At 40.7% G+C, this 25,509-nt stretch overlaps 2 protein-coding genes across 2 annotated transcripts; one reads left to right on the top strand and one right to left on the bottom strand.

Moving 5' to 3' along the window:
• The first annotated feature begins 13,486 nt into the window (after positions 1–13,486).
• bcl6ab (BCL6A transcription repressor b) lies at positions 13,487–19,566 on the top strand. The gene is made up of 9 exons (XM_079172682.1): positions 13,487–13,558; positions 15,207–15,378; positions 15,504–15,725; positions 15,825–16,646; positions 16,755–16,882; positions 16,986–17,153; positions 17,249–17,379; positions 17,472–17,609; positions 17,835–19,566. Exons 1-9 carry the CDS (start codon positions 13,528–13,530, stop codon positions 17,976–17,978), a joined length of 1,956 nt encoding a protein of 651 aa, XP_079028808.1. The 5' UTR covers positions 13,487–13,527; the 3' UTR covers positions 17,979–19,566.
• A 556-nt stretch (positions 19,567–20,122) lies between these two features.
• On the bottom strand, positions 20,123–25,166 carry cmpk (cytidylate kinase). Its single transcript, XM_079173619.1, has 6 exons — positions 24,913–25,166; positions 23,744–23,890; positions 22,878–23,030; positions 22,677–22,753; positions 22,309–22,405; positions 20,123–20,682 (listed from the first exon to the last, which is right to left on the bottom strand). The coding sequence occupies exons 1-6, from the start codon at positions 25,054–25,056 to the stop codon at positions 20,641–20,643; spliced, it is 660 nt and encodes a 219-aa protein (XP_079029745.1). The 5' UTR covers positions 25,057–25,166; the 3' UTR covers positions 20,123–20,640.
• Between the last annotated feature and the right edge of the window lie 343 nt (positions 25,167–25,509).

The raw sequence follows: 25,509 nt of genomic DNA, 5'->3' as shown, positions 1-25,509 counted from the left end.
AGACGTTTCCTGACCATGGACGACCACTCAGTCAGACCTGCCGGACCAAACGACCACTGAAAGAGGAGTCGAGAGGGAGGAAAGCTGAGATGGAAGCTAAACTAATCCAGCTAAGACCTCAGTCAGCTCCTGGCTAATGTGGGGTCGCAGGGAAATTCAACCTAATTCAGCGGCGGTAGGTCAGTGACTGTTGTGTCTACATCTTCACAGAGACCTGGCTCCATCGTGGCGTCCTAAATCAAGCTGCACTTGAAGGGCGGGCCGACAGAGCGCAGGACTCAGGTGGGACTAGCTTGTTGACATCAATTAAGCGTGGTGCTGAAACATAGTTAAAGTTGGTGGACAGTGTTTCCCTGATGTCAAATCCTTTATCTCACGATGGCGTCCATATTTGTTTCTGCTGTTTGTATTTCTCCTGATTCCAAAAATGCACAGCAGGAATGCACAACTGTTTTTGTTTTGTCTTGTTGTCTTGTTTTTCTTCGCGGTGCAACCCTGTGTTGCATAATCACAGTAAATTGTCCTCGAATCCTTGAATTATGCTACGCAAGCTAACACGCAGCTGGTTTCAGCTTCATGGTTAGCATAAAGAAATGAAAGCGTGTATTGATCTTCTCGTCCAACTATCAACAAGAAAGAAAAATAAGCGTATTTTTCTTTTTCCCAAAATGTTGGGTTATACCTTTAATGTCCCTTATTCGTGAGCACATCTGATTTTCCAAGATTGTTTTGTTTACTGGTTGCTTCTTCTGTGCTGAGACTAGGACAGGACGAACCAGGGGAGAGAGCTCGGGTAAACAGCAGGGTGTTCAGTCCCCAGCATCGATTATGGACCCCAGAGACTGTCGGTTGCTAAGGCTGATCTTGGCCTTTAAGCCACGGGTCACTAAGTGTTCATTTAAAAGTGATTCATCTATCTATGAAAAAATCAAAGTGGCTGCTTCTCTGCACAGCCAGTGGAGATATCGCATTAAGAGACCACACACATGCAGCATGACACACTGACTGGTCGGGGATTGAACTTGTGTAAATCAATACCCGCAATCATTTGGGGATACGAAGCCACTGGCTCACTTTGAGGGGAGATTAATGTAAATCTGTGAGCCTGTTGAGATGTGATGGCGCTAGTGAGACTTGACACCAACACTCTACATACTGGAGTTCCTCTAACATCCAAACGCTGTCTGGATAGCTCTGTGGAAACAAACATGCATAACTGCTTTGTTGATAAATGCTCACAATTTGTGGAGTCTACTTCAGTTCAATAACTTTTCATGAGTGAGGTCGTCTATGTGATGATATATCAGTGCAGCACCGCAAGTTGTCTAAGATTAGGAAAATATCATAGGAAACAACAGTGAGTGCATCCAACACATCCACGCTGCAGTCTCCAATGACTTTGCAGCCTAAAAGTGTATTTTGGTCAATTTCCTGTATGACATTGAGACAATGCAACAAAGAGAGGTATACTTTCTGCGATGATAAAGACAAAGCTGCCAATCAACCAAAAAAAAGTCTCAAGTTTTGCCGTATTACTGGGCTTGAAAGTATCCAGTAAGACAAACTGAACAAAACAGTTCATGTCTGTGTGAATCTCACACCCAAGTCAACACAAAAATGATTCAGGAGATATTTTCTCATATAAAACTGGACCTGCATGTACATTTCGCCTCCAGTCTTGGGGCGGTCTTGTAAAAGTTTATTTTTCCCCAAACACCTCATGTCATGTTTACTACTTTTTGCCTTTCCTCACCCTATCTCTCTCTACCTCTCTAGTTTCACAATATAAACTTGCAGAATAAATGGCAGTTTAATAAAAGTGTGTTTTTCAACCCATCGGTCAAACGAAGCAGTGCTATTTGTGATGGTTTCCATCCTCTCCTGCGTCCTAGCAGAGGAATGTGATCTCTCAATCCACCCGGATCTCCTGTGGCAGACTGAAAGCTTTGTGTGAACTGTTTGACCCGGACGGGGACTAATAAGCTCTGACAGGTCGTGGATCAACACTGGACCCTTAAATAAAGGTTTTTGTGTACCTGTTTAGATGTACGCAAGAGATTCACAGACTGTATTTCATCCACACCTGTTGAAAAGATATATAATTAGTTATATATATTATTATTTTTATATAGCATGCAGCATTGCTGTAGGAAAATAATGTTTGCAGTTAGGAAATCATGGATTAACACTTAATTAACAGTTTCCCCGATGCCTTCTTTCCAACACATACAGTAGTGAACAGTGTTGATTACAGTCAGGGGCTGCTGTCTCTAGCAGACGTGCAACGTTATTATGTTTCCTCCCTCTCCTTCCTTGTCCGTTACTGCGCCTCGTTGCAAACTGATCCAGGCAGCGAACACCAACTAGTCCTGGAAATCTGTCACCTGCAGGTGTCAAATGCAGAACAGAGACAGAGGGCCCACCTACAACATGGCCAGTACCCAAATAACCCCTGATGATTAGTCTCATGTACGGCGCTGCCCTCTTTCACACCTCCCTGTCGCTCCCGTGTGGAGCAGTTGTTTACCTCTAGCTCGGGTTACACATGTGGTTGTGCATTGGCTAGTCTTTTGAAACCAAAGCGATAACCTGGAATTCTATCCTTTGACCCCTGTGTGAAAGGTGCACTTGTGACCAAGCTGTACTCACATGATTGGGTTCTTTTTTTCTTAACCCTAACCCCCCCCCCCCCCCCCCCCTCAAACCAAGAAAGACTAAATCAACACAGCCTAACACATTAAACCATACCTAATACCTTATATTAAATGGAATAAACATTTCTGTAATGAAGAAGGAAATCCTCCATTCAACACATCAGGGCAAAAATACTGCTATCTCATGTTTCAGGTCATACTCCTCAAACTGGATTTACCATCTCTGTGTATAGCCCAACCTTGAATGGCCAACAGAGTGCATAGCTTTCAAAAACATTGTGGCCTCTGAACAAAGGATCGTTTCGGCGACATGAAAAGCCTGTTCACAGCATCATAAACAATCTGCTACATTACAATAAGAGAATGCAGAGCAGCAGGTAGCAACAGGTGAAATATTTTTAGATTCGTATGACCACAACGGGAAATGTGACGATTATAGCACGTTACTGTTACTTCACAGAGGAATAGAAATAGACTCATCACTTTCTTTGTATCTGTGTGTGCTGGAGCCACTCTGGACAGTGTGAACTGAACAACAAGTTAAAGGACACAAGGTTAAGCTCCCTCACTGCCAGACAGCATTGATGCAACAATACATATTTGTTAATAATTGATAATTACACAACTCTTCAACTACAAGTACATTTTTTTGTCAGACTAAACAACAACTTAATGGGACTTGCTTCATAATCCATTACATTGGACCACAGCCTGCATGCTGCACAAGTCACATTTCTTTGGTCAAGTTTTGCTTCGTTGAGGTTTTTGGTCGCTGGGATCCAATCCCTCAAAGTGCTATGTTGTTATCCATGACTTTTCAGATTTTCATGAATCTTATGGACCTCACCTAGGTTCTAAATGCTGACATTGTTATTTTATTTTTTTTAGCAACAGTGGAATCATCACAACAAGAGTGTTGAGTTTAAAACACAGGAAACTCACTTGTTCGCTTTCTTGTCCACATTGAGATGAGAAGATTGATACTCTTGTCGTTGTCCGTTGAATATGAAGCTACAGTCAGTGCCGGCTATAGCTTAGCTTAGCTTAGCATAGAGACTTGAAATAGGGGGAAACAGCATGGTTCTATGCCAAAGGTAACAAAATCTGCGTACCAGCACATGTAGACCGCACTAAAGAACATATTATATCGTGTGGAAAAAATGACAATTGCCCATTAGCTGTTGGACAGGGCCAGGCTTGCTGTTTCCAGTCCTTAAGCTAAGCTAAGCTTAACAGCTGCTGGCTGTAGCTTCATATTTACCATTCAGACATGAGACAGACAAAGACAAGCGAATTTCCCAAAATGCCAAAACATTCAAACTGTTGCAAAAAGAACATTGGAGAGACAAATGTAAAGAGACATAGCAACGGTAACAACAATTCATAAAAAAGTGTTAAACAAATTTCTAAAAATCATAATTTTATTCAAATATTTCATTTGAGATTAAGAAAAGAAAATGTACATGAAACTTGGGTTTATTCAAAAAATATATAGATATATATATTTAAGCAAAACTTAAATTTCATTGACGAATCTCAGTTTGCTCTCCATTTCTTAAAAACTAGTTGGACATTTAAAACACAATGGTATTTGGTGACGAGGAAGGCTCCAAGTAAAACATCAAAAGCTTCAGCAAAATGGATGATTAAAAGCACACCATCTGCTCTGCGTGTGACACTCCCTTTTTTCCATGTTCCACCAGCATTCCTGAAACTAACAGCACATATATTTTAACTGTCAGACAAAAAACAAGCCACGTGTATCTCCCACACAACCCTGCAGAGAGGGGGGAGACGTCCACTGCTGGGGAACATCATATTTTCTGAGCTGCAGTTAAAAAGTTTAACATACCCATCTGTCCGACATTAACGCGGGTTATGGATTAACCCGCTTCTTAAATACCTCCACTGCAGAAGCAGCATAACTTTCTGTTTGTGTGTTTCTCGAGGGCAGGTGTTTCCCTTTTAGAATGTGTAATAAATCATAAGTTGTTGGAGTGACCGAACAGGTTGAAACCAAACTCATATTCTAAACCGGATTTTGTGAGAAGTTAAAGCATCGTCTCAGGTGCTGGCACTGCAAACTGAGAGGGAGAAACGAGGACTCCAGAAACATGGACTCAAAACCTGTGGACATATTTGTATTAAAGTTGCCGTGAAGAAAAGGATTTACGTTTTAGAAAACAATTCAATTTCACCCCATCACAATATCAATGGGTCGTTTTAGACCAGCTGGACTCAATGAATCACATCAGTGCCCGACACTCAGGTTACACAGTAACAGATATCAACAAGGGTAACTAAGAGGCTGCTTTTATGATACGCTTCACCCCATTAGCATGATCTCCTGGAGACATCCAATGACAGTCACTGCATAGCTTACATATTTAGCATGAAGGGATGTTCTGTGGTTCACGCTTCAAATGCAACCCCTGCTTAAGGTCGAGGGCGGATCTGTGGCCTGAACATGCATGTCAGAAAAGGGGGAGGGGGGCCTATGTATTTTTTTCCTTTTACTGAAGGGAGGGTTGTCTAAGTTTTTTGGGGAGAGAGAAGGTTATCTCTCGAGGCAGCATGTCATTTGTTTTCCTGCATCTTAACAGAAAGCAGAACCACTATGTCGTAAAATATGTATCAAACTGTAATTATAATCGCATAAAGAGATAATGAAAGAAGGATTATGAAGAATGGTGACACTGTTCATTGAACAGGATTCATCACTTGTTTGCCTTGATTTTGGCATTTACTTATTCCACTTCTATTGGACATCGAGACAGTTCAAAAGACTAACATGAAGAAAACAATGTGATTGCCATTGAAAACACACAAAAAAATGCTAGAAAATATAATATAATATCTATAATAATTATGATTAGAAATAATGATAATACGATTGTATGTGCATGGACAAAAAAAAGAACAAGTGTGCTGCAGTCATTCTTTATTGGAAGCTTGGATTATTTTGAATATCAGTGTTTCTTCTTTCAGTTCAGTTTTCGCCAGATCTAAAGTCACTGTCCTGGCTCCATATGATTGCATTTTCGTGCCAATGTGACAATGATGGTACACAGTTTTAGTTATGAATGCAAACAATTCAAAAGTGTTATATTACCTGAAGATATTGGAGTGTTTCTCTTATTTACCCCAGTAGCTTTCATTCAGTCCCTTAGCTGAAATTGCCTGTAGTAACATGAGCCCTTGACTGACATTAACAGCAAAAGTATCTGTTGTATAACCTTGGCAAATCTAGAATGAATGTTTGTCCTCAGAGCTCCGTGTTCCCTCTTTCCCTGCAACGTCAGTCAAATCTTCCTGCAGCCAACTCTGTTTACATCGTCTGCTTTTTCTCACGGGCTCACCAGCATGGGACGAAATGAACCTCTGGCTTCTTCAGAGTTTCACCGAGTTATAGATTAGCTGCTAATCGGCGTGTTTTCTTACGACAATTCTTATGACTGCAGCTGGCGGCCGGACTAATATTGTTAGCTCTGTGCTCTCTTGTCCTAATCTTGTCCTAATCTCAAAGGAAAAATCAGGAACAATAAGTAATTTATTCGCCTCTTGCAAGTTTGAGTGTGTCCACTTTTGATATAAGGGATTTCAGACAAATAATGTAGCACAATAATGGATAATAATAAAAATGTTGTCAACATAATTACTTACTATTGCATGCAGTTAGTCCATTAAATACAAATCTGGGGGGTATTTTAAAAGTGAATGTGTGCAATTACTGTAAGTTTCAAAGGAGGGCACCTGGCTGCAGTTCATTTGCACTGTGCTGAACTGTTTAGAGAGCAGGCACAATAAAAACATGTCCACATCATGATGCAGGGAATACATACAATCCTCCCAGTGTGAAGCTTCTAACGTCTACTTTTCTGTTCTATCAGAGAGGAGCTGACTCAACGCTTTGGGAGTTTTTGATACGATTGTTGGATTATTGCTCAATCTGGATCATATTATATTATTAAAGTAATTCTTGTTTGCACTTAAAATATAATAAAATCCAATATAACATTACAAACTATGGCCTCATGTTATGCAGCGCCTAAAGACTGCTAAATGAAATTATTCATTTACATTTATATTGAATTAAAGCTGCATTAACTAATGAGATTAGTTGATGCACCCATATGTTCAATATCAAAATAAATCAATAACTTAATTTAGACAGTGAAATTAGAACACAAATACATTTTTTGTTTTTAAGAGACCTTGATTTTCGTATAATCTGTTTTCTTTCCCACACTCCCACATTAGTGTTTCTCCTGCATTGTTTCCAAAATGTTGAGCAAACATGCACAAAAACCACCAGGCTGCCTTTCAACGTCACCCAGAGCCATTGTTTATATTTCACTGACATTCACTCAACTGCCCTCTTTGGTTTGTGTTGTGTTTTTACAGCATCTCTGGTAAGAACAGGACAAACCAAACAGGTTTTTGCCAGGTCAATGAGCAAAACAGCACATTGTTCGGCAAACAACTGACTGCAACGAGAGATGACACAGGCTTCTCATTAGAAATATGGAAGTGAAATTCAGCTTTAAAATATTGTTCTAGATGGTAAAAAAAGATGGTAATCATTGACTGTGCGTGTGATTGGTTGTTTGACTGATGGAACATCCTTGTTGCTACAGTATGTAGCAGATAAGGACGGTGTATACGGCTACGGTATACATAAAACACAGATACACACACAGAAACAAAGATGCTGCAAGCACTGTTTTTGTTACATCTTTAATATGTGAGCAAACTTTATTAAAAGAAGATGACCTGGAGAATCGTAGAACGATAACAAATAACGAGCTAGTTCAGTGGGACAACCTGATCTCCATGTTTATTTTAGAAAACACATTTTCACAATACATTTTGTCATTTTTAATTGCATCTTAATAAATGTACTGCAATGTGTGCTTATTTGTGAAGAAACCATATTTAGAGTTTTCTCAATTTAAATATTGACTTGATGAAGAATAATTAATAAAACTGGAACATGTTGTCATTGTTACTTAAAATGCTGAGTTGAAGAGTCAAGCAATACGTTGATTTTACTGCAAACTTCAAGTACAAACAATTTGGCTTTTATTTTAGTTTCTTTCAATCTATTAGTAGATGTTGAGGTGAAAGATGTCATTCCTCATACAGTTTTCCCATTGAAATATTCCCAGCTGTTCTATTGTGAAGGTACATTTCCAAAGCTCAACCACTGGAGAGGCACACACAATCAATAACTTTCCTGACTCTCTCTCTCTCTGTCTCTCTCTCTCTCTCTCTCTCTCTCTGTCTCTCTCTCTCTCTCTCTCTCTCTCTCACACCTCTTGTGTCTGTGCAGCCCCCCCTCCCCCCCCCATCGTCCTCCCTGAGGTTTAGCTGTAAAACAACAGGGGAATCAGCAGTGTTGACGCGGCGTCCCCTGGTACTTTTCCACAGATAACATGAAGTGAGAGGTAGAGTGTTGCAATATGTGTTTATATTGACTTTGCACATGTATTGCCACACATTCCCCATATCCAAGGTAAACCATGCTCAAGTATTCCTTCAGGGCTTTAAAAGTGGGTCAGGTTACGCCACTTCTGACGATGCTTATGGTGACAAGTGTTTGTCTGTCCATTAACCTATTTTTAATAAACTGACTGTGAACTGTGTGGTGTCCAGACAAGCCACAGGCAGAGACACGGCACCTTACATATGTCTTGTTGCACGGAGTGGTCAGCTGACCTTTCCTCTGTATGTACAATCCATCTGAGGATGCTTTTTTTGAAGAGCAACAAAGCCACCATTCATGTATCCTCTCTGAACATTATATTTGAGATTAGACCACGAGGACGAGTGTTTGTCCTCAAGCGACCTGAAACCAACAGGATGATCCAAATAATGTGATTTATTTTTTGGTCAGTGTTGAGTAACACTGCAAACTGGCCTGTTGTTGATTGAGAAGACACTCCTCATTGTACAGTGGAATGGTTGAATCTAAATTAGTTTTTTAAATGTTATATAACTGTCACTGTTATTAAGCATGCTTGATGTAAAATTATTCAACTTTAATATTATATTCAACTTTGCTGGCAACCCAGGCACCATACAAACATTTGTAATGTACGTTTTTGCAAACCTTGGAATACGTTGAATGTCGACATTTCTAAAAAATCTTAAATACATTTCGAAGTATCACGGTTTTAGAAACTTACAATGCCACGAGGTTAAAGATGTGAAACGAATTGTTAGGTTCAGGCAACAAAACTACTTGAAGTTGAACAAAACGTAACAACGTAACTTACATAAATACATAACAACCGCCCTTTGCAGACTTTCTTGCGAACAAGCGTCAAAGTCAAAGTTTAGTTTTGGTTTCACACAGGACATGAATAGAAGACTTCTGGGTCCAGTGAAATTCTGAAAGTCCAATGTTTGTTTGCCCCATCCATCATCATCTCCACCACCATCCACCATCCACCACTTGCCCTTAGTGGACTTTTTTGCTTGTTATTCTCATTATTTCATCATGTAACTTTCAGTTGCTCAATATATCATGTCACTTGCTCTGTGTGTTGCTTGTTGTACTGCGTCTAAATTTAATGTATCTGTGTTTTGCAAAAAAACTCATGTTTCACTTGACAAAAGTGTCTTAGAGGCAGCAACTAACATTATTTGTTAATGACCCAATTATTTTCTTAATTAATCAATCAATTTTTGGTTGTCGAAATATCAGGAAGTATTTAAAACCACAATTTGACAATTTGACATGTTCCCACAGTTGCTGTTTCCAAATTGTGGCTTATTTTGGCTGATCAATATTCAAATAAGCCAAATGTATCAATTCACAATTTAAGGGAGTTTTGCTTGAAAAATACTTCAACTATTAATCCATGATTGCATCTCTTGCCAATTCATTTTCTGTAGATCGACTTCTTCTTTCAGCTCTACGGTGTTGTGTTTCATGTCTGGTTAATTACAATATAGATTACAACACTTCAGGTTATTCACACTTATGGTAACATATCATCTCAGCACTTTAGCAGTTTGACACCCCAGTATTTGATGTATCCAGTCACCCGAAGTTCACCGGTTATATTGTAAAAACTGCACACCAACAGAAATTTAAATATATACTTCTAACTACGTCCCATGCAAGCAGCATGAAGGCAGTTCAAAGTTCACTATGTTTAGCTCACATGGACGTTCCATATTCAATGTTTCATAGGTTGTGTGCAGTGTTCATAAACAGCTGCTGAAAAATGACACTGAACTTTGTGCTATAAATAAGTGAGTCAGGTATTTTCATGCATCTTCTTTTACCTTTATACATGTTGATCACAAACAAGCTTCACATTTTCTTATTCTTTTGCCTTTCTGTGGAACCTTTGTGCCATGCAAAACTACTGACTCATTATGTTGCAAATTAGATTTTCCTCTCTTGCATGCTTCTCCCCAAATTCAAGTGCACACTCCTGCTTCAACAGACCTCCCTCTATCCCCCCTTTGGCTATGTGTCTGTGAAGACTGAGCTAGTTTTAGAGTCATATTTTACTGATATGACCTTTGATCCCTGTCAGACAACCATGTACCTGGGTCATGTTTTGGGACAGGCACGTTGATATCCGTCTGCGTCTAGGTCCCGGGTCAGCGGAGTTCATGAGAGGGGGGGGAGTGGGGGAGCGCTTGTTAACACATAGCACAGCCTCTTTCACTAGCCGAGCAGGAGACGGGAATGGCAACAAATTTGTTCCAGAGCTGGCTGGAAAAATCCCATGCAGTGTTGTTTTCATGACATGCATTCTTCAGATGGGCCCCGCAGAAAATGAAAAAAGACGGCTGTTGATATATGGCACACAGGCACAAATGTTTAGAAAGGAATTACAAGTTTTGTTCTGTTGATCTTTAGTGTTTTTTTAAAATAATTTTAAAGTGGCACTCCACCCATTTCACTGATATCGGTTTTACTTATCATGGCTACTGCTTGTCAGTCGGTAAAAACAATCAAAAATATGTAAAATATCTTCTGTCTTTGGAGGCGCCTTCTAAAGAAAATAACCCTGAAGATGTCATGGTGATGTCATCAGGGTTATTTTCAAGTGGGGTCAGAGACACGACACATTTAGAAGAAAAGTTTGGATTTTGAAAGAAGTGAGACTTTACACTATTGAGTATTTTTGATAACTTGATTAAACATCTGGATATATCAGATTCTGCAGCATTGACTTTTAATTTGTCTTTTGTAAGCCTCACAACATCAAAAACATTGTGGAGGCGCAACAATAAATCCCTGCGGTGCCCCTTGACCCTTTAATCCATCTCTGTGACCAACAGCAAAAACAGACACACTTTTTACATTTTCAGCAGATGAGGGGAAATATTTATTTTTGTGGCGCAGAAAGAATCAGACCCTGTTAGAAATGTATTCTGCAAATCAAACCAGAAGCAGCATGTTTGTGTGATTATGGACTCTTGAATGAACGACACACAGCAGTTTGTATGTTTAACATCTGCTCTAGCTTATCTGCTATTGCACTGCAGCTAACTACTAATGTGACGTTAAAGATGCTGCAGCGATATGAGCAAGAAAAAGGCTGACTGACCAAATCTATGCATTATTGTCTGCAAATAAACAACTTTTAACCAGGAAATCAGATGTATATTTTCAGCCAAGGTGAGAGCTGACTGAGCTGACTGAACAAGTGCTGCCTCTTCTCAATCAGACCAGAAAGTATCACTTCTTTCAAAGGATGTGAAGATGATCAACCCACAGGAACTTGGGCCACTAAAGATAACCACAGGGGAAAAACATCTAGAGTGAAAACATTAACTAGAAATAGACCTCTTTGTTGCCATAGCCACCTGAACAGCTGTAATTTAGATCTGTTGAGCTGCTCTATTCATTTATCTCACAGGAAAATTCAGTCAGTTTTTCTTTTTTGCAACAGACAAGCATAAAGGAAGGACTACATGCTTATTTTGCTCTGTTTTATGTGTGGGTAATTCAAGCAGTGATAATAATATTCACACGAGACTTCTCTGATCAATTATTAAGTATCATTTTTACTGTTCCTTGTATTTAATGTTGCTAAATATGACCTACAAATTGTAAAGTGTTACTAATGATGTTCCATGCCAGACTCTTAGACACTTATTGGAAGCTATGTTTATTACTGGTTAAAAACAAAGGTGTTTGCAATACTAATATGAGCATGTTAATAATGGTTAACAATGGGCATACGGTAATATTGACATAATGTATGCTAAATAAAACTGGAAGTCTGAAGTCTAAATGTTTTACTTCAGTGACGAACATGGTCCTTGTTAAGTCACAACTACTGGCTCTAGTTCTCAATTACTGTGGTTGTGTTTTTTCCTCCCACTGAATCCTCCAACCTGCCTGAGTGTTTGTTCAGCAAAGCCTCTCTGCAGCTCTCGATGTGAGAGTGCAAGGTGATGCCAACAAATGGTAATTCTATATATTCCAAAAACACAGAAAACCCTTTTGTTCATCATTAGCTTTGACTAAATCAGGGAAGTGAAATAGGGAAAAATTCAACTAAAAATGTATTTAATTTACAGAATATAATGTTGTCATTAAAGAAACTAACTTGAAAACGTGAGCTCTACGTCATATTTTGTTAGTATGATCACCTGGAAAAGAAAAGAAGCCTGCCACTCGTATTCTTAGATAAAGTTCAACATACTGTGCAGAGGAGCTGAGGTTATATACATATGAATAGGTTACAGATTAGATTAAGGCAACACTTTGCACAAGGCAAACAGAATGCTGCGTAGCTATCAAGGAACAAGTAGGAACACACCCCTTGTCTTAAAGGGACACAAAATAGTAACAAAGATGTAATAAGTACTTTAGAGTTAATCAGGAACGAGTCATTGAGATCTAGAAAATGTCATCACTGGTTCTTTTACATAGTGTATGTAGCAGTCTGTTTTTTACAATCTTGTCATTATATACTTTTATTGACATTATTTATATACATACAGCGGAGTTATTCGGGAACGTCGTGTTGGTTGTTCATTAAAGAACAGTTAGTTCCAGATTTGTTGACTAATTCATTGGTAGCATTTAGGATTTTATGTTACCCAGATGAATATACAGCTGCGATGGTGAGACAGGAAGTGGTGGGAACACAGACGAGTGCAAGTGAGCCTTTTGGAGAGTTGAAAACTTCACACACTCACAAACGTTGCTTTCTATACCTGTGTGACATTAAAAACCCCTCACAGTCGCAGCACACACTGCATGCGGGAAGGGATGCACACATACTCTAAGATGCGAGATCAATTATCAGTATTGCAGAATTCCCCAGCAAGGTAATCAAATGCCCAGTGCAAACTTTGACAAAACATACTTTAAGAGAAAGTATTCACATACAAATATTGCCAGAAATGTTTTGGGTTGAAATCAAACACAAGACAGACAACTCTGGTGGGGAGATGTTAGTTAAAAAAATAATAATTAAACGGAGGCATTTTTATTGCTACTTATTAGAAAATAAGACGACCGACTTTTCTCAACTCTCCGTGGCACCTCAGGCAGGTTAACTCACATGCTCTCATATTCCCCACGGTATTTATAACTCGGTCAGCTGACCTTGCACTCGGACCCATCCACTACACAGGGAGCTAACCCCACTAGGAAACACAGTTATTAACTGCTAACACTACTCACACAATACTAGCCCTACAAACGTGATTAATCATTAACTGTAACTGCGCACAAATGTAACACCGTACAGTATTGAGGGTAGAGGATGGAAACCACGCAGATGAGGATGAGCAGCTCCCCCGCCTCGCAGATAATGGTACGGTCCTCTGTTGAAATTCCGAGAATTGAGCTGTTGTGTTTCTTAGAACTGGATTCTCAGAACTGGTGATGCACAGAGTTTCGAGGAAACTTTTACAAGGTGACTTTTTTTCCTTCCTATTCTCCCAGCATTAGGTCAGAAGTGTAGCGAAGTAACAGATGCTCATGTGACTGCTCCGGGGCTGGAATCGTTTCAATATTTTGAATATTTTGTCATTCTGTTTAGCTACAAGTGAACTCACAGATTTGAAGTTTGATAGTTGACTTTGATGGCTGTACCGTCTTTGACTGTGTTTTTTAACGTTAGACGGAAGTGCGACTTTCTAGGCTGTGTGCGGATTTAATTTGACCATTTGTAGTTTTAAACAGCTGCCTGAAAACAAGTAGATGTTTTTTTTTTTTTTTTTTTGCGGCGTTAACCTTGAGCTAAGGCAGCATTGTTTTATTTATAGCGAGCTCAGTGTGATTTAGACCGTTTTCTAGTTGTATTTGTTACAGCATCTGGCAAGTTAAGAGGCGCAAGAAGTGGCGCAACAGGACAAGTCGATCTGGTTCAGTCACCGGAATTTTCTCTCTGCGTATTTCTCGAGAAACAATCTTCACTTCACCAAATGTCTAGTAGAGCGGGTGACTTTCCTGTAGTTTTAATGAATATAACAACACATCGTTATTCTGCAGACTTGACAGTTCAACACTGTTTCTGAACTTGAACCGACTTGTGCTGGCCTGCTCGCTGGTTCACAGCCGAAGTTACGCAGCAACCACTCCTTGGAAATAAAATCCCACGAAATCATGCCGTCTCGGTCTGACCGAATACTACTTGAGATAACTGTAGATGTTTGTGTAGCAGGAGGAGAGTGAATGTTAACGTGCTAAATGAGATGAGTGAGTTCTACTTCGGGGAACAGGAAACCTCTCTGTAACGTTTCTGGCAACTTAATCTGAGCAGCCAGGACGGAATGTGCTCAACGTCAAACACGTTTACAACCTCCAGGCTGCAGGCTGCCAGCGCTGTACTCTGCCCTGTTACACGCTGTGCAACTGCAGCAGGGGAAACAAAAAGCGTACAACCTCCAACTACATCATTTATCCTCAGAAATGCGATGTAGGGTTTTGCAATACATGTACTGTTTGTACATTTACTGTCTAAACGTTGCGAAGATTTGTTGTCGCCTCGAAAAATAGGGTCAGCGTTGATCTAACAACTGACAAATATCACGATTTTCAAAAGTAAAAGGTTGAACTATTGCTTATGTAATAATAACACCGTCATAACGGCCAAGTAATAAGCAAGGCATGGCTGAGAGGGTTTAGTGAAACTCCCTTTTTACTTTTCTGTTTGCAATGGCGCCGCTCATCGATGAGACTCTGTCAAGACACTTGTCAGGTTCAATGTTTTGATCCCTGACGGCAGGTGGCTCGTGGTAGAGAAGCATGAGTCAGGGGTGATGAAATGAAAGTGTTTATTATCTTATAAGTCTTAATTTATCTACAATTGACTCATTATAAATCATTACAAGTCCAATTGTTTGGCTTACAGTGTGATTTTGTTCGAAATTCAATTGCAATGCCGCTATTCTTTATGTAGTGGCGCATATATTATTAGTGAGCAGTGAAGCAATACATTTTTCTGAAAACTGGTTATGCTCACATTGGTGCCAATATATTTTCCCCAGCCTGCAGTATGTCACTCCTATTAGAGTCACCAATAATGATCAACCTATTTGTTATTTATTGCTCTTGCTCAGATTGTGACAGCATGGCCACGACTGCAGATGGCTGCATTCAATTCACACGCCATGCAGGCGACGTCCTGCTCAACTTCAACCGCCTCCGCAGCAGGAACATCCTGACTGATGTCACCATACAGGTGGACGGACAGCATTTTCATGCTCACAAGGCCATCTTGGTGGCATGCAGGTATTCACCATCATGAGTTCAGCAGCATGAGTACTTTGAAGTACTATTTCTGGGACGACACGACCTCATCCCAAATCAACAATTTTCAATAACATTGTATCTCCCTCTCTCTTGTTCTCTCGCAGTGGTTTCTTTTATTCTGTGTTCATGGACCCCAAGAACGCGAACCTTAGTGCCATCAGCTTAGACCCCAAAGTGGACCCCAAGGGTTTCTCCATCCTGCTGGACTTCATGTACACATCCTGTCTGGACCTTAAGGACTGTCTGGTCCTGGCCACCATGAACACAGCCATCTATCTCCAGATGGAACATGTGGCCGACACCTGCCACAGGTTCATCAAGTCCAGGTAAAAAGAAAATGAAACAAGACACACTCTAATGTCTTGGTAAAAATGGATGAGATGTGAGTCGGAGTTAATAACTTCTCATTAATTATGTTTGTACAGGCATCAGATTGAAGAGGTGCAGATCAACTCCTCACATCTGGCTGAGGAGATCCCTGCTTTGATGCCTGTTGATAAAAAAGAGCCAGACTATAGAAACAACCATATTTCAACATCAGACCCTCTCCAGGAGTGCAGGGGCGTCATCCCTAATGTTTTCAGGGGGATCAACACCTCTGGTTCCTATCACGTCTACGGGGACCTTCCCGTCCCTGCTGGGACGCTGGAAGGTAACCATAAGGTCAGCGACCTTCCCAGAGGAGGGGCGTTGTCCCAGAAACAATGCTCGCAGGTGCCCAGTGCCAACATGGCTCACAACGAGTCCACCACCACCTCCCACCCTGTGCCATCCCACCCAAGTTTCCCCACCCCTATCATCCGACCTGCAGGAGAAGACGGCATTCACCATCCCCAAACCAGCTGCCTAAGATTGTCTCCAGGTTTTAGCAAAGGTGTGATTTGCAGCCCTCTAAGCCCCCTCAGATCTGACTGCCAGCCCAACTCGCCCACTGAGTCCAACAGCAGCAGAAACGCCACGCTGAGCCTCAGACAGACCCCAGACTGCCCCAAAGACGCCAAGGCCCGCAACTGGAAGAAGTATAAGTTGATCGTTATGAACCGATCTCCTGATGAGAACGAAAAGGAGGCTCAGGGAGGCAGTGCTGAAGCTGTAGCCATGTCCCCTACGCTGAGCCACTGTAGGAGTGGTGCATCCGGTGGACACAATGAGGTCCAGGCAGAAGACGGAGCCAGCAATCACAGAGAAGAAGTCCTCACGTCTCAGAGTGTGGACAGCTGCAGCAGCAGCACTTGTAGCAGCATTAGGTAAAACTCAGAATCATTGTGAGAACATAGTTAGTTGGAACTTAATACACATTTTTAAGAGAAGAACTCAACTTTATTTGAACTCCGTGGTCGTCTTTCTCTGTTCAGCTACCGCAGATGCTCCTCCTGTGGCTGTGACAGCCCCCAGTGCATGGAACTGGGTCACCTTTCTCCTGACTCATACAGCCGAGATGACGCCACCAAACTGCCCTCCGAGTATTCCTCCTCCAGCTGTGGTAAGTGGACTCCGCAGGTGCCAGACCATTAACACAATTATTTCAAACACCACCACAGAGGTTGTGTTGTGTTCACATTGATTTTGTTTGCTTCTTTGTACAGAAAGCAGCATCTTCTTCTGCAACGGGTGTGACTCCAAGTTCACAGAAGAAGATTCCCTGAAAGAACACATGGCCCAGGTTCACAGTGACAAGCCATACAAGTGTGACTGCTGCCAGGCTGCCTTCCGCTACAAGGGCAACCTGGCCAGCCACAAGACCGTTCACAGCGGTAAGAAGAATAATTCCTTTTTAAAGTACCATCAAGCTGACTTAATGGATGTGACAGCTTCATTCATTGCACAACCTGCCGATCTTTTCTTCCAGGTTCAAAGCCCTACCACTGCAACATCTGCGGCGCTCAGTTTAACCGGCCAGCCAACCTTAAGACCCATACCCGCATCCACTCAGGAGAAAAGCCATACAAGTGTGAGACATGCGGTTCCAGATTTGTCCAGGTGAGAGAATTTTTTTTTTTCTTCTCATTTGCAGATATCAAACCACTGTCTTTAATTGTACGTATTTTAATATATGTTTTATTGTCCTCCAGGTGGCCCATCTTCGCGCCCATGTGTTAATCCACACAGGAGAGAAGCCATACCCCTGTGAGATCTGTGGGACTCACTTCCGCCACCTTCAGACGCTGAAGAGCCACATGCGCATTCATACTGGAGAGAAGCCTTACCATGTAAGCCTCCTCGTCAGTTCCTCCCTCCTTATCCACTGTGTCTGCTGGCTAAAAAGAGAGTAATCCCTTCTCCCCCATGATCCATGTGCCTATCAATAGTTATAAGTCCAGAGTGGTAATCCTAGAGAGCTATGAACTGTAGCTGTGGGGGTTGGGGGATGAAACTGTCCCTTTTTAAAAAAAATAAAAAAAAGTGATTATAAATGATTTCTCTCTTTTCTTCAGTGTGAGAAATGTGACCTCCACTTCAGACACAAGAGTCAGCTGAGGCTTCATCTGCGGCAGAAGCACGGCGCGGTCACTAACACCAAGGCTCAGTACCGCAGGACTCCTAGCAACATCATCACAGGCCGAGTGAAGTCCTGCTGAGCCCGCTACAGTCCCCATGTGTGTCATTTTTGTTTTCCTTTTGCATCGCCCGCCATGTTGTTAAAAGGCTTTTATTTTTACAAACAGAAATATAAATATATATATATTTGTCCTTTATGCATTTGTAAATGATGCACATACTTAAGCTCTTTGGTATTTCAAAGATTGTAGAAGTTTATGCTTTCGTTGTGAATGTCTAACAACAGAATGTACATTTTGAGTGTAAATTTGAGCAAATCACATAATGTCAGCATTGAAGGACAGTCCTCTTTCTCATTCAGAGAATCACTGTTACAGGTTTTCTGTAGATATTGGTATGAATTTGCCCAATAATGTGGTCACAGTTCATGGAGTTATTTTCCGTGAGGTTATTTTTTGTAAATAAGATAATATATATTTTCAGATTGCCATCTGCTGGCAGAGTACAAATATATTTACGTTAAGTTTGTCGTTAACAAAAGGGCTTGTTACTTTTGCCATCTCATAGTTTGTGGTACGTATTTTCATTGTAAAGATTGCTATGTACATATTTCTTTTTTTCAATCATTTCTAGCCTGTTGGTATTTTGCACATACTCATAATGCTGTAATTCATATATTTTCATAAAAATATTTCTACTTAAAATGTTAAAATGACACGTTTGAATTGTTGTTTCGACCCCGTGCCCAGCACTTGCTTTTTTCTTATTTATATTCAAAGTTTTATTTGATGTATTTGGTGTATATGGTGCTGCGATGATCCATGTTCCTCAGCAGTATAATTTAAGTCTGAATGTATTTCATCTAACGATATGTATTATAGTGCACTCGTACGAACCAGTTTGAATAGTGCCTTACATTCACTTAGATATTTGCTATCTACCCAGACTAACCATTAATGTGTTAAAACTTTGACTATATAAAAGCCCCGGGAGTTATAAACTGCTGTTGTGAAGCATTTTACATTTGGTACGTTGTCCTGTTGTCATGTGTGTGCACGTCTGGTACTGTTGTTTTGGAAGCTGATTATCTGTTGAGTGTAGCTCTTAAAATGCAGATTCACCAGGCCTCAAGCTAAAAAACGCTCAGGAATATTCGATAATATGTAAGCAAATTTCTTTGTAACTGCAGATGATATATATATGACATATGTCATATAATACAAATAAAAATGTATTACTAGCACTTGTTGCAATAATTATGTTCATTATTTTCAAGTGCTTTGAGCAAAGATGTAATTAAGCCTTTAAGTATTTAATAACATTTTCGAGTATAGTTTTGTAGGTATAAGTAAAGTTTACTTGCTTCTCTGTGGCTCACCCTGGTGTTCACTCTTAAGAACCATCATTTATTCTCCTACAGTTTAACAAAAAGAGACTTGCAGGGAGCATTTGGAAGAGCACAGATGGTTTAGTTAGCCAATCAATTAGCCTCTATTTGTGTTTGGGTAAAGTGGTGAAACCACAGAGGCCAAAAGATTACTTATCAATAACATGAATAAACTAACAGTGAAATATGAAGAATTGTCCATTTGAACTAGTAAACTTTCTAAATATATGAATGAATGCTGAAATAAATACAGAAATGCGTTACTATTATATATGTATTCAAATTAAAATACTGATATAATTTACTATTTAATGGTGAATGAGTCTTTCTTCTTCCTTTGTAAAGATCCAACTGACAGTTAATTGAAAAAAATTAACCTGGTCAAAATATACAGTGGGGTCTAGCGCCCCCTGCTGGCTGAAAGGGGTTGAACGCTATTACGTGCATTAGGTATTGTGAGTTTGTAAAACCTGATGCAGCAGTTAATAAGTTAAGTACTGGACTACAGTAGAGAGAGAGCGAGAGAGAGAAACTACCAAAAAAAAATCACTACTGTATAAATGTACAACCCTCACTTAGTATTTGCTAAATAATCTAAATTAATTGAGCAAAACAAGGGGAATAAGTAATCGTTTTTACTTTTCCTTCAAGCAGATACAGTACAGATTTAACAAAACCTTAATTTTCATTTTCCCTCTCTGATTAGACCCGAGTGTCATAGCTGTGATGAAGCACATGGAGGCGTTGTGGTGCAAAGTCAAATATTGATTGCAGAATGGGCCATCTACCACAGAAACATCTACCGGATGCAATACTGCCCATTAAACATGAGACCGATGATTCACACATTTTATTTGGAGGCTATTGGATGTTCTGTCAGTCTTAAATCAATCCCAGTCTGTCGTCATCAGGTCAAACTAGTCGGTCTGAAGCGTTATCGCTGCTTCCAACAACATGACTCTCTTGTGGATAACAAGTTTGTAGAGAGTTTCACGACTAGATGCATCTTTGACAAAAAAAATGTGTCTATCTAAGCTAATGATACACTTGGTTCCTATGCAAAGGCCTCAAACTATGATGAGCACGCACTTCTGAGCAGGAACTAGTTGATCATAAGGAGCTGCTCGGCAACTCTACTTCTCATTCATACCAATACATATTGTACACACACTAACAAACAAACAGTGCAGCATTTTACAAAACAGATGGCAATATGTAACCAAAATGATGTAACCAAAAGGGAAAAAAAGTCATATGAATGGACATATAAACGTATTATAGTGTACATGTAGTTGATACAAAGAAAACTTAAAAAAAAAAGTAGATAAGTGAATGTTGTTGGCAGCTGGGGAACCTCAACCCTCTTTGTCCAGGATGGCTTTCACATCAGCAAACACCTGAAAGAGAAGAAACAGGTGAGAGTTCATACATAAAAAGACTGAACTGTACAAGTCATTACGAAACTCAAACTATCAAGAGGAGCCTGACGTGCTGTCCATCTCCAGAACTCACACCACAAGTAAAACACAGAGGAAAGCATTTAAACGTTTCAGATTTGGGGATGAGGTGACACGGCTTCAGTGGTCAGATCATCAGACAGGTTTTAACAAATTCCCTCAGAAGGATTTGACCTGATTTAGAGATTTGACCTGATTTAGAGCTGCAATTAAGGATAATTAAGGATTACAATTCATTATTGAGGTAGAGCGGTTCGTCTTACAATCAGTTAGATTCCACAGCTCCCCCAGTCCATGTTAAAGTGTCCATGGGCAAGACACTTAACAAATTTAGGTATTGAAAAATTCAAATACCCAAAATGTCCCAATCATCCACTATCATACATCCAATGTTACACCCACTAAAAGTGTGAACAGGTTAATGTTCAACCAGATTGTTTTTCTGCTACATCTGATGGATGTTTACAACTATTCAGTTGGGGAATCATTTTGGTTTTCACTCAGAACTAAATTAAAATGTGGATTTGTTTAAAGACCCCCCCATAAAAAGGTTGGATTGACAAATTAAAAATGACATCCAGTCCTTTTTCATGTCAGAAGATTAACTATTAGACACAATATGTCTCCTACTTCAGTACGTTTTGCATAATGGACCAAGATTGGCTTCAAAACTAGTTACTAAGATGTCACAAAATCAGCTGGTACTTTCATATCTTAAACTCAGATTTAGGGTGAGCTCAGAGTAACTTTCCCTCTTCAGCAGACAAATGTGAAAACAGCCTTCAGTGTCAAACTTAAGCATCCAAGTCAAGACACAATAAGCAACACATTCTTGTGAGTGGAGGGGGACTTGTTGTTGTTTCCCACATTAGCCAGAGGCACTCAATGCCCAGATGTTAGCAATTAAAGCCAAATTAAAAGAAACATAAACTAAACCAAACTGTTGCCATTGCCTCATTGAGGCCATGCAACATCTTGTACAGAGTCTATGACGTCAGCCTCGTTTCTTCATTTTGATCAACAATTGACTTTGCAAATCCAGCTTTTTGTTTTCCTGCTCGAGTTTTTAAGAGCATCTAGTGGCCACCAGATGAACTTCATATTAAGGCATTTACCCTTTGCTCACACACGCACGCCCCTAAACCTGAATTAAGTGTCAGTCCTCTGTTTCCACTGACTTTTTCAGTGGATTGCCGGACTTTGCTGACAAATAGAACAAACTACTTGACAACTATTTGGCCACTAATGTGAGACTGAACTCAATCTGGTAAATGCTGCTACCTGACATCTTAGTTTTTGCAGTATTTTCTTTGGTCCAACCTCATTAACATGTCTAACAACCCGATGTGCAAGCTATTGTGGAACTGCCTTTAAACTGAATTTCTTCAGATTACCACAACAAGCTGGAATTAAAAGAAATGTATTAGACTGAGGATATTGGTGGGAAACCCCTCTCGTGTCTTTTTAAGGACTTCTTTGCACTGAGTGACAACTCCTCCGTGGCTCCACCCACAAAATGTCTCTTCAGAAATATATGGATGGCGCTCATGGATGCCTTTTACTCACCTTATCCAGAGAGCGAGAGGCGTCTACAGTGCGCACCTTGCCTTGTTTCTCATACAGTTCAATGATTGGTCGTGTAGACTGCAGGTAGGTTTGGATTCTGCATGAAAAATATGCCTGGTTATTGGGGCCAGATGACACACGGGACTCAAAAGAGACACAAATTAGGTCAAAAACAGACATGCAGGTATCCAACACTCAGCTAAACGGGTCAGACAAATCTATACCAATCATATGCTTGATGTACTTTGTTACAGACAGAAATCCGTCCATGAAATCAATTAGTGGTGAAAGGCAGCAGTACAAACTTCTGGGGTTCAGTACTATTAAAGTCTGAAGTGATGCATCTTGTTTATGTTGCGCGATTATACCTTTTCTCCAAGCTTTCTCTGTTGTCGTCTGTGCGTCCACTGCTCTTCCCTCTTTCTAGACATCTGTCGATGCAAACCTGTGGACAAAACAGAAATAAATCTGGTGCTCAGTGTAAGATGTCTGAGGATTTCCCCTCAGTTCTCTGTATTTATCTGAAAAAAAGCTGCAAGAGTTTTAGCTTTCAAGTTTCCATGACGCACCTCGTTGCTGCAGTCAAAGAAAAGCACAAATTTGACATCTGCTTTGTCAACCATAACGGTATTCCACCCCGTAAGGTTGTCCTCGTTGCGGGGGAAACCATCTATGAGGAAACGGAACTGTTTATCGTCTTTCCGAGTGGTCTCTTCCATTGCCTTAGAAAACAGAAAACAACGTGAATTCATTAAACAGCCGTTTATTCAACTGACCAATCACAATAAACATTGACGTACAAATTCTCCTCAATGTTCTTTGTATACGTCTACATAAAAAAAGAAAAAAAACGTTGTCTTGGATTGGAAACCTTATAATTTTATCAGGAACAAAAATAGAGCTGCAACTACTGATCACTTTCGGTACGGCGTTGTTAGCTGTAACCTGCTTATGAGAGCGGTGCAGAGCGGGCTGCAGCTAACCAGCAGGGCTCGCCCACATGCACGAACAGAGGTAGATCTGCTTTCTCTGCTCAGGTAGACATTACTACACTACATATTTAATAGCAAACTGTTGTTTGCTGTTATATTAATGCTCTGAATCCCGTATATTGCACCTTAAATGATTGACTACATGTATAAATGTAATCAATGTATCGATTGTCACCGTTAAACAGCCTATAAATTGAGTGATTGTCTTGGTTTCAGTACTAAACAAGAGAAGTTCTGCCCGGATACTGGCATTATTAGCCAAGACAGTAGAATCAAATTCAAATTATTTTTTGTATAAGTGTGTGTCAGAGTTCAGTCGAGTTGTGCTAAATTACAAACAGGTCCTGAATAAAAGTGTCTGCGCCCAGGCAGGCAGACTGGTTAGGATTTGTGTCTTGCTATGCAAACACAAACCTGATTGACAGCATGTTTTTGGTGCATACCATTCTGAGTAAGTTGATGGTGATCTCCACAGGGACAATTTTGCCCTCCTTGATGTAGCTGTCGATGAGCTGTCCAAACTCTGATCCCTCTCGGGCTCGCTCTGCCCGCAGCAAGTCCCCAGCCGACAAATGGGTGTAGCTGTAATTCTGGGAGAAAGTGGCAGAAGGTCATTTAAAAAATTAAGTTAATTTCTATTAACACTAAAGATCTGTATTTGACAAGACGGCTTTTACAGACAGATTAAAGTCATCTCTCACACACACACACACACACACACACACACACACACACACACACACACACACACACACACACACACACACACACACACACACACACACACACACACGCAGGTCAGGAATACGTGTGCTGAATGAAAGGAGCCTCTATGCATAGCTTCCATTCAGGTCTAACCACCTTACATAAAGCACAACGGCCAACACCCAATAAATAGTTATACAGTCTCTTCAAGAAGCTCTCTCTCTCTCTTACTTACTAAACTGTAATCATTTCTTAAATTTACAGTCTGCGTTGAGGTGGATTACATATGTTGAAGTATGACTCATCATCCCTTACAGCAGGTTGTAAGTTACAGTAAATGTCTACGTCACCGACTGCTGTTTGTTCAAATTCGATGGTGGAGTGACCAAGCACTGTCCAGACTCATACTGACCATTACATAACTTCACAGATGAGTCAATGATGAGTCTACAACACAGAAGAAATGTCAATAGAGTATCTCTCTGACTATCAGGTATGTGTGAAGCTCCTTAATTGAGCCTATTCATTCAGGCTTGACTGCACAACAGCTAACAGTGGGCCACAGTTTAATTCCACTGCTTTGACTCACATATCAGAAATTAATACTGTGGCGTTTCTGAAGAATACGGATTATTAAAACTGTATGTTGTAGCTCCTGTATTCCTGCACAGGGTATATGAGCGCATAAACTGAAGGCTATAACCTGTGTGGCTAACTAGCTAGCTGGCTAACACAGATTCATTTTAGAGGACAACCGGAAGTCAATGAAATCTAGACATTACCTTATTAAAAAGCCCCAAACACCCTGAAATCATATTAATAACATTTTCGTTACGACATGCTAAATGTTAACCATCAAAGCCGCTAGTTGTTAATGTCCTTTCTCTCGCCATCTCTCGTAAATTACCTCCACGATTTTGGAGCATTGGGTCCCTTTACCGGCACCAGGCCCGCCCAGCACGAACACAACCTGCGGCTTCATCATCAGCGACACCCGGTACAACAAGCTGTGCGCCCTCTGAGACACGTTACCGAGCAAGGAGCCGATCATAAACCAGCGCCAGCAGCAACAGAAGTGAACCGGCTGGGGTGGGGACAAATATAACGAGCCAAGCTGACCGGTGAATGCGTGTCAGTTTTGGTGAGTAGGAAGTCGATGGGCCAAACGACACCACTTCCGGTGTTGACTTCAGCGACCAATGGGGGTTTCACACAGGAGTGATGCGGCGCTGTAGCCACGCCCACTTGCACTTGTTGTTTTTTTTTTTCAATGCAGAGGTCGGGCGACGCCCCTCCCCTGCCTCTCTAGCATCAGCACCTCCAAATTGAACAAGACGGCTGGTAAAAGGATGCTCTCCGGTCCGCGATGCTCACCAGCTCGAGGAGACGTAACGATGAGGCGACACACCGCGAGACGCTCGAGCGGCTGGGTATAGTCACTGTTTCTGCACGTTTATGCTGCCTCGCTGCCCCCATTCATGATGCACCATTCATGCATCCCCAA

This window comes from Pholis gunnellus, assembly GCF_910591455.1.
Source record: "Pholis gunnellus genome assembly, chromosome: 14".
Taxonomy (NCBI): domain Eukaryota; kingdom Metazoa; phylum Chordata; class Actinopteri; order Perciformes; family Pholidae; genus Pholis; species Pholis gunnellus.
The sequence above is the reverse complement of the archived record's forward strand: the minus strand, read 5'-3'. Positions and strand labels throughout refer to the sequence as shown.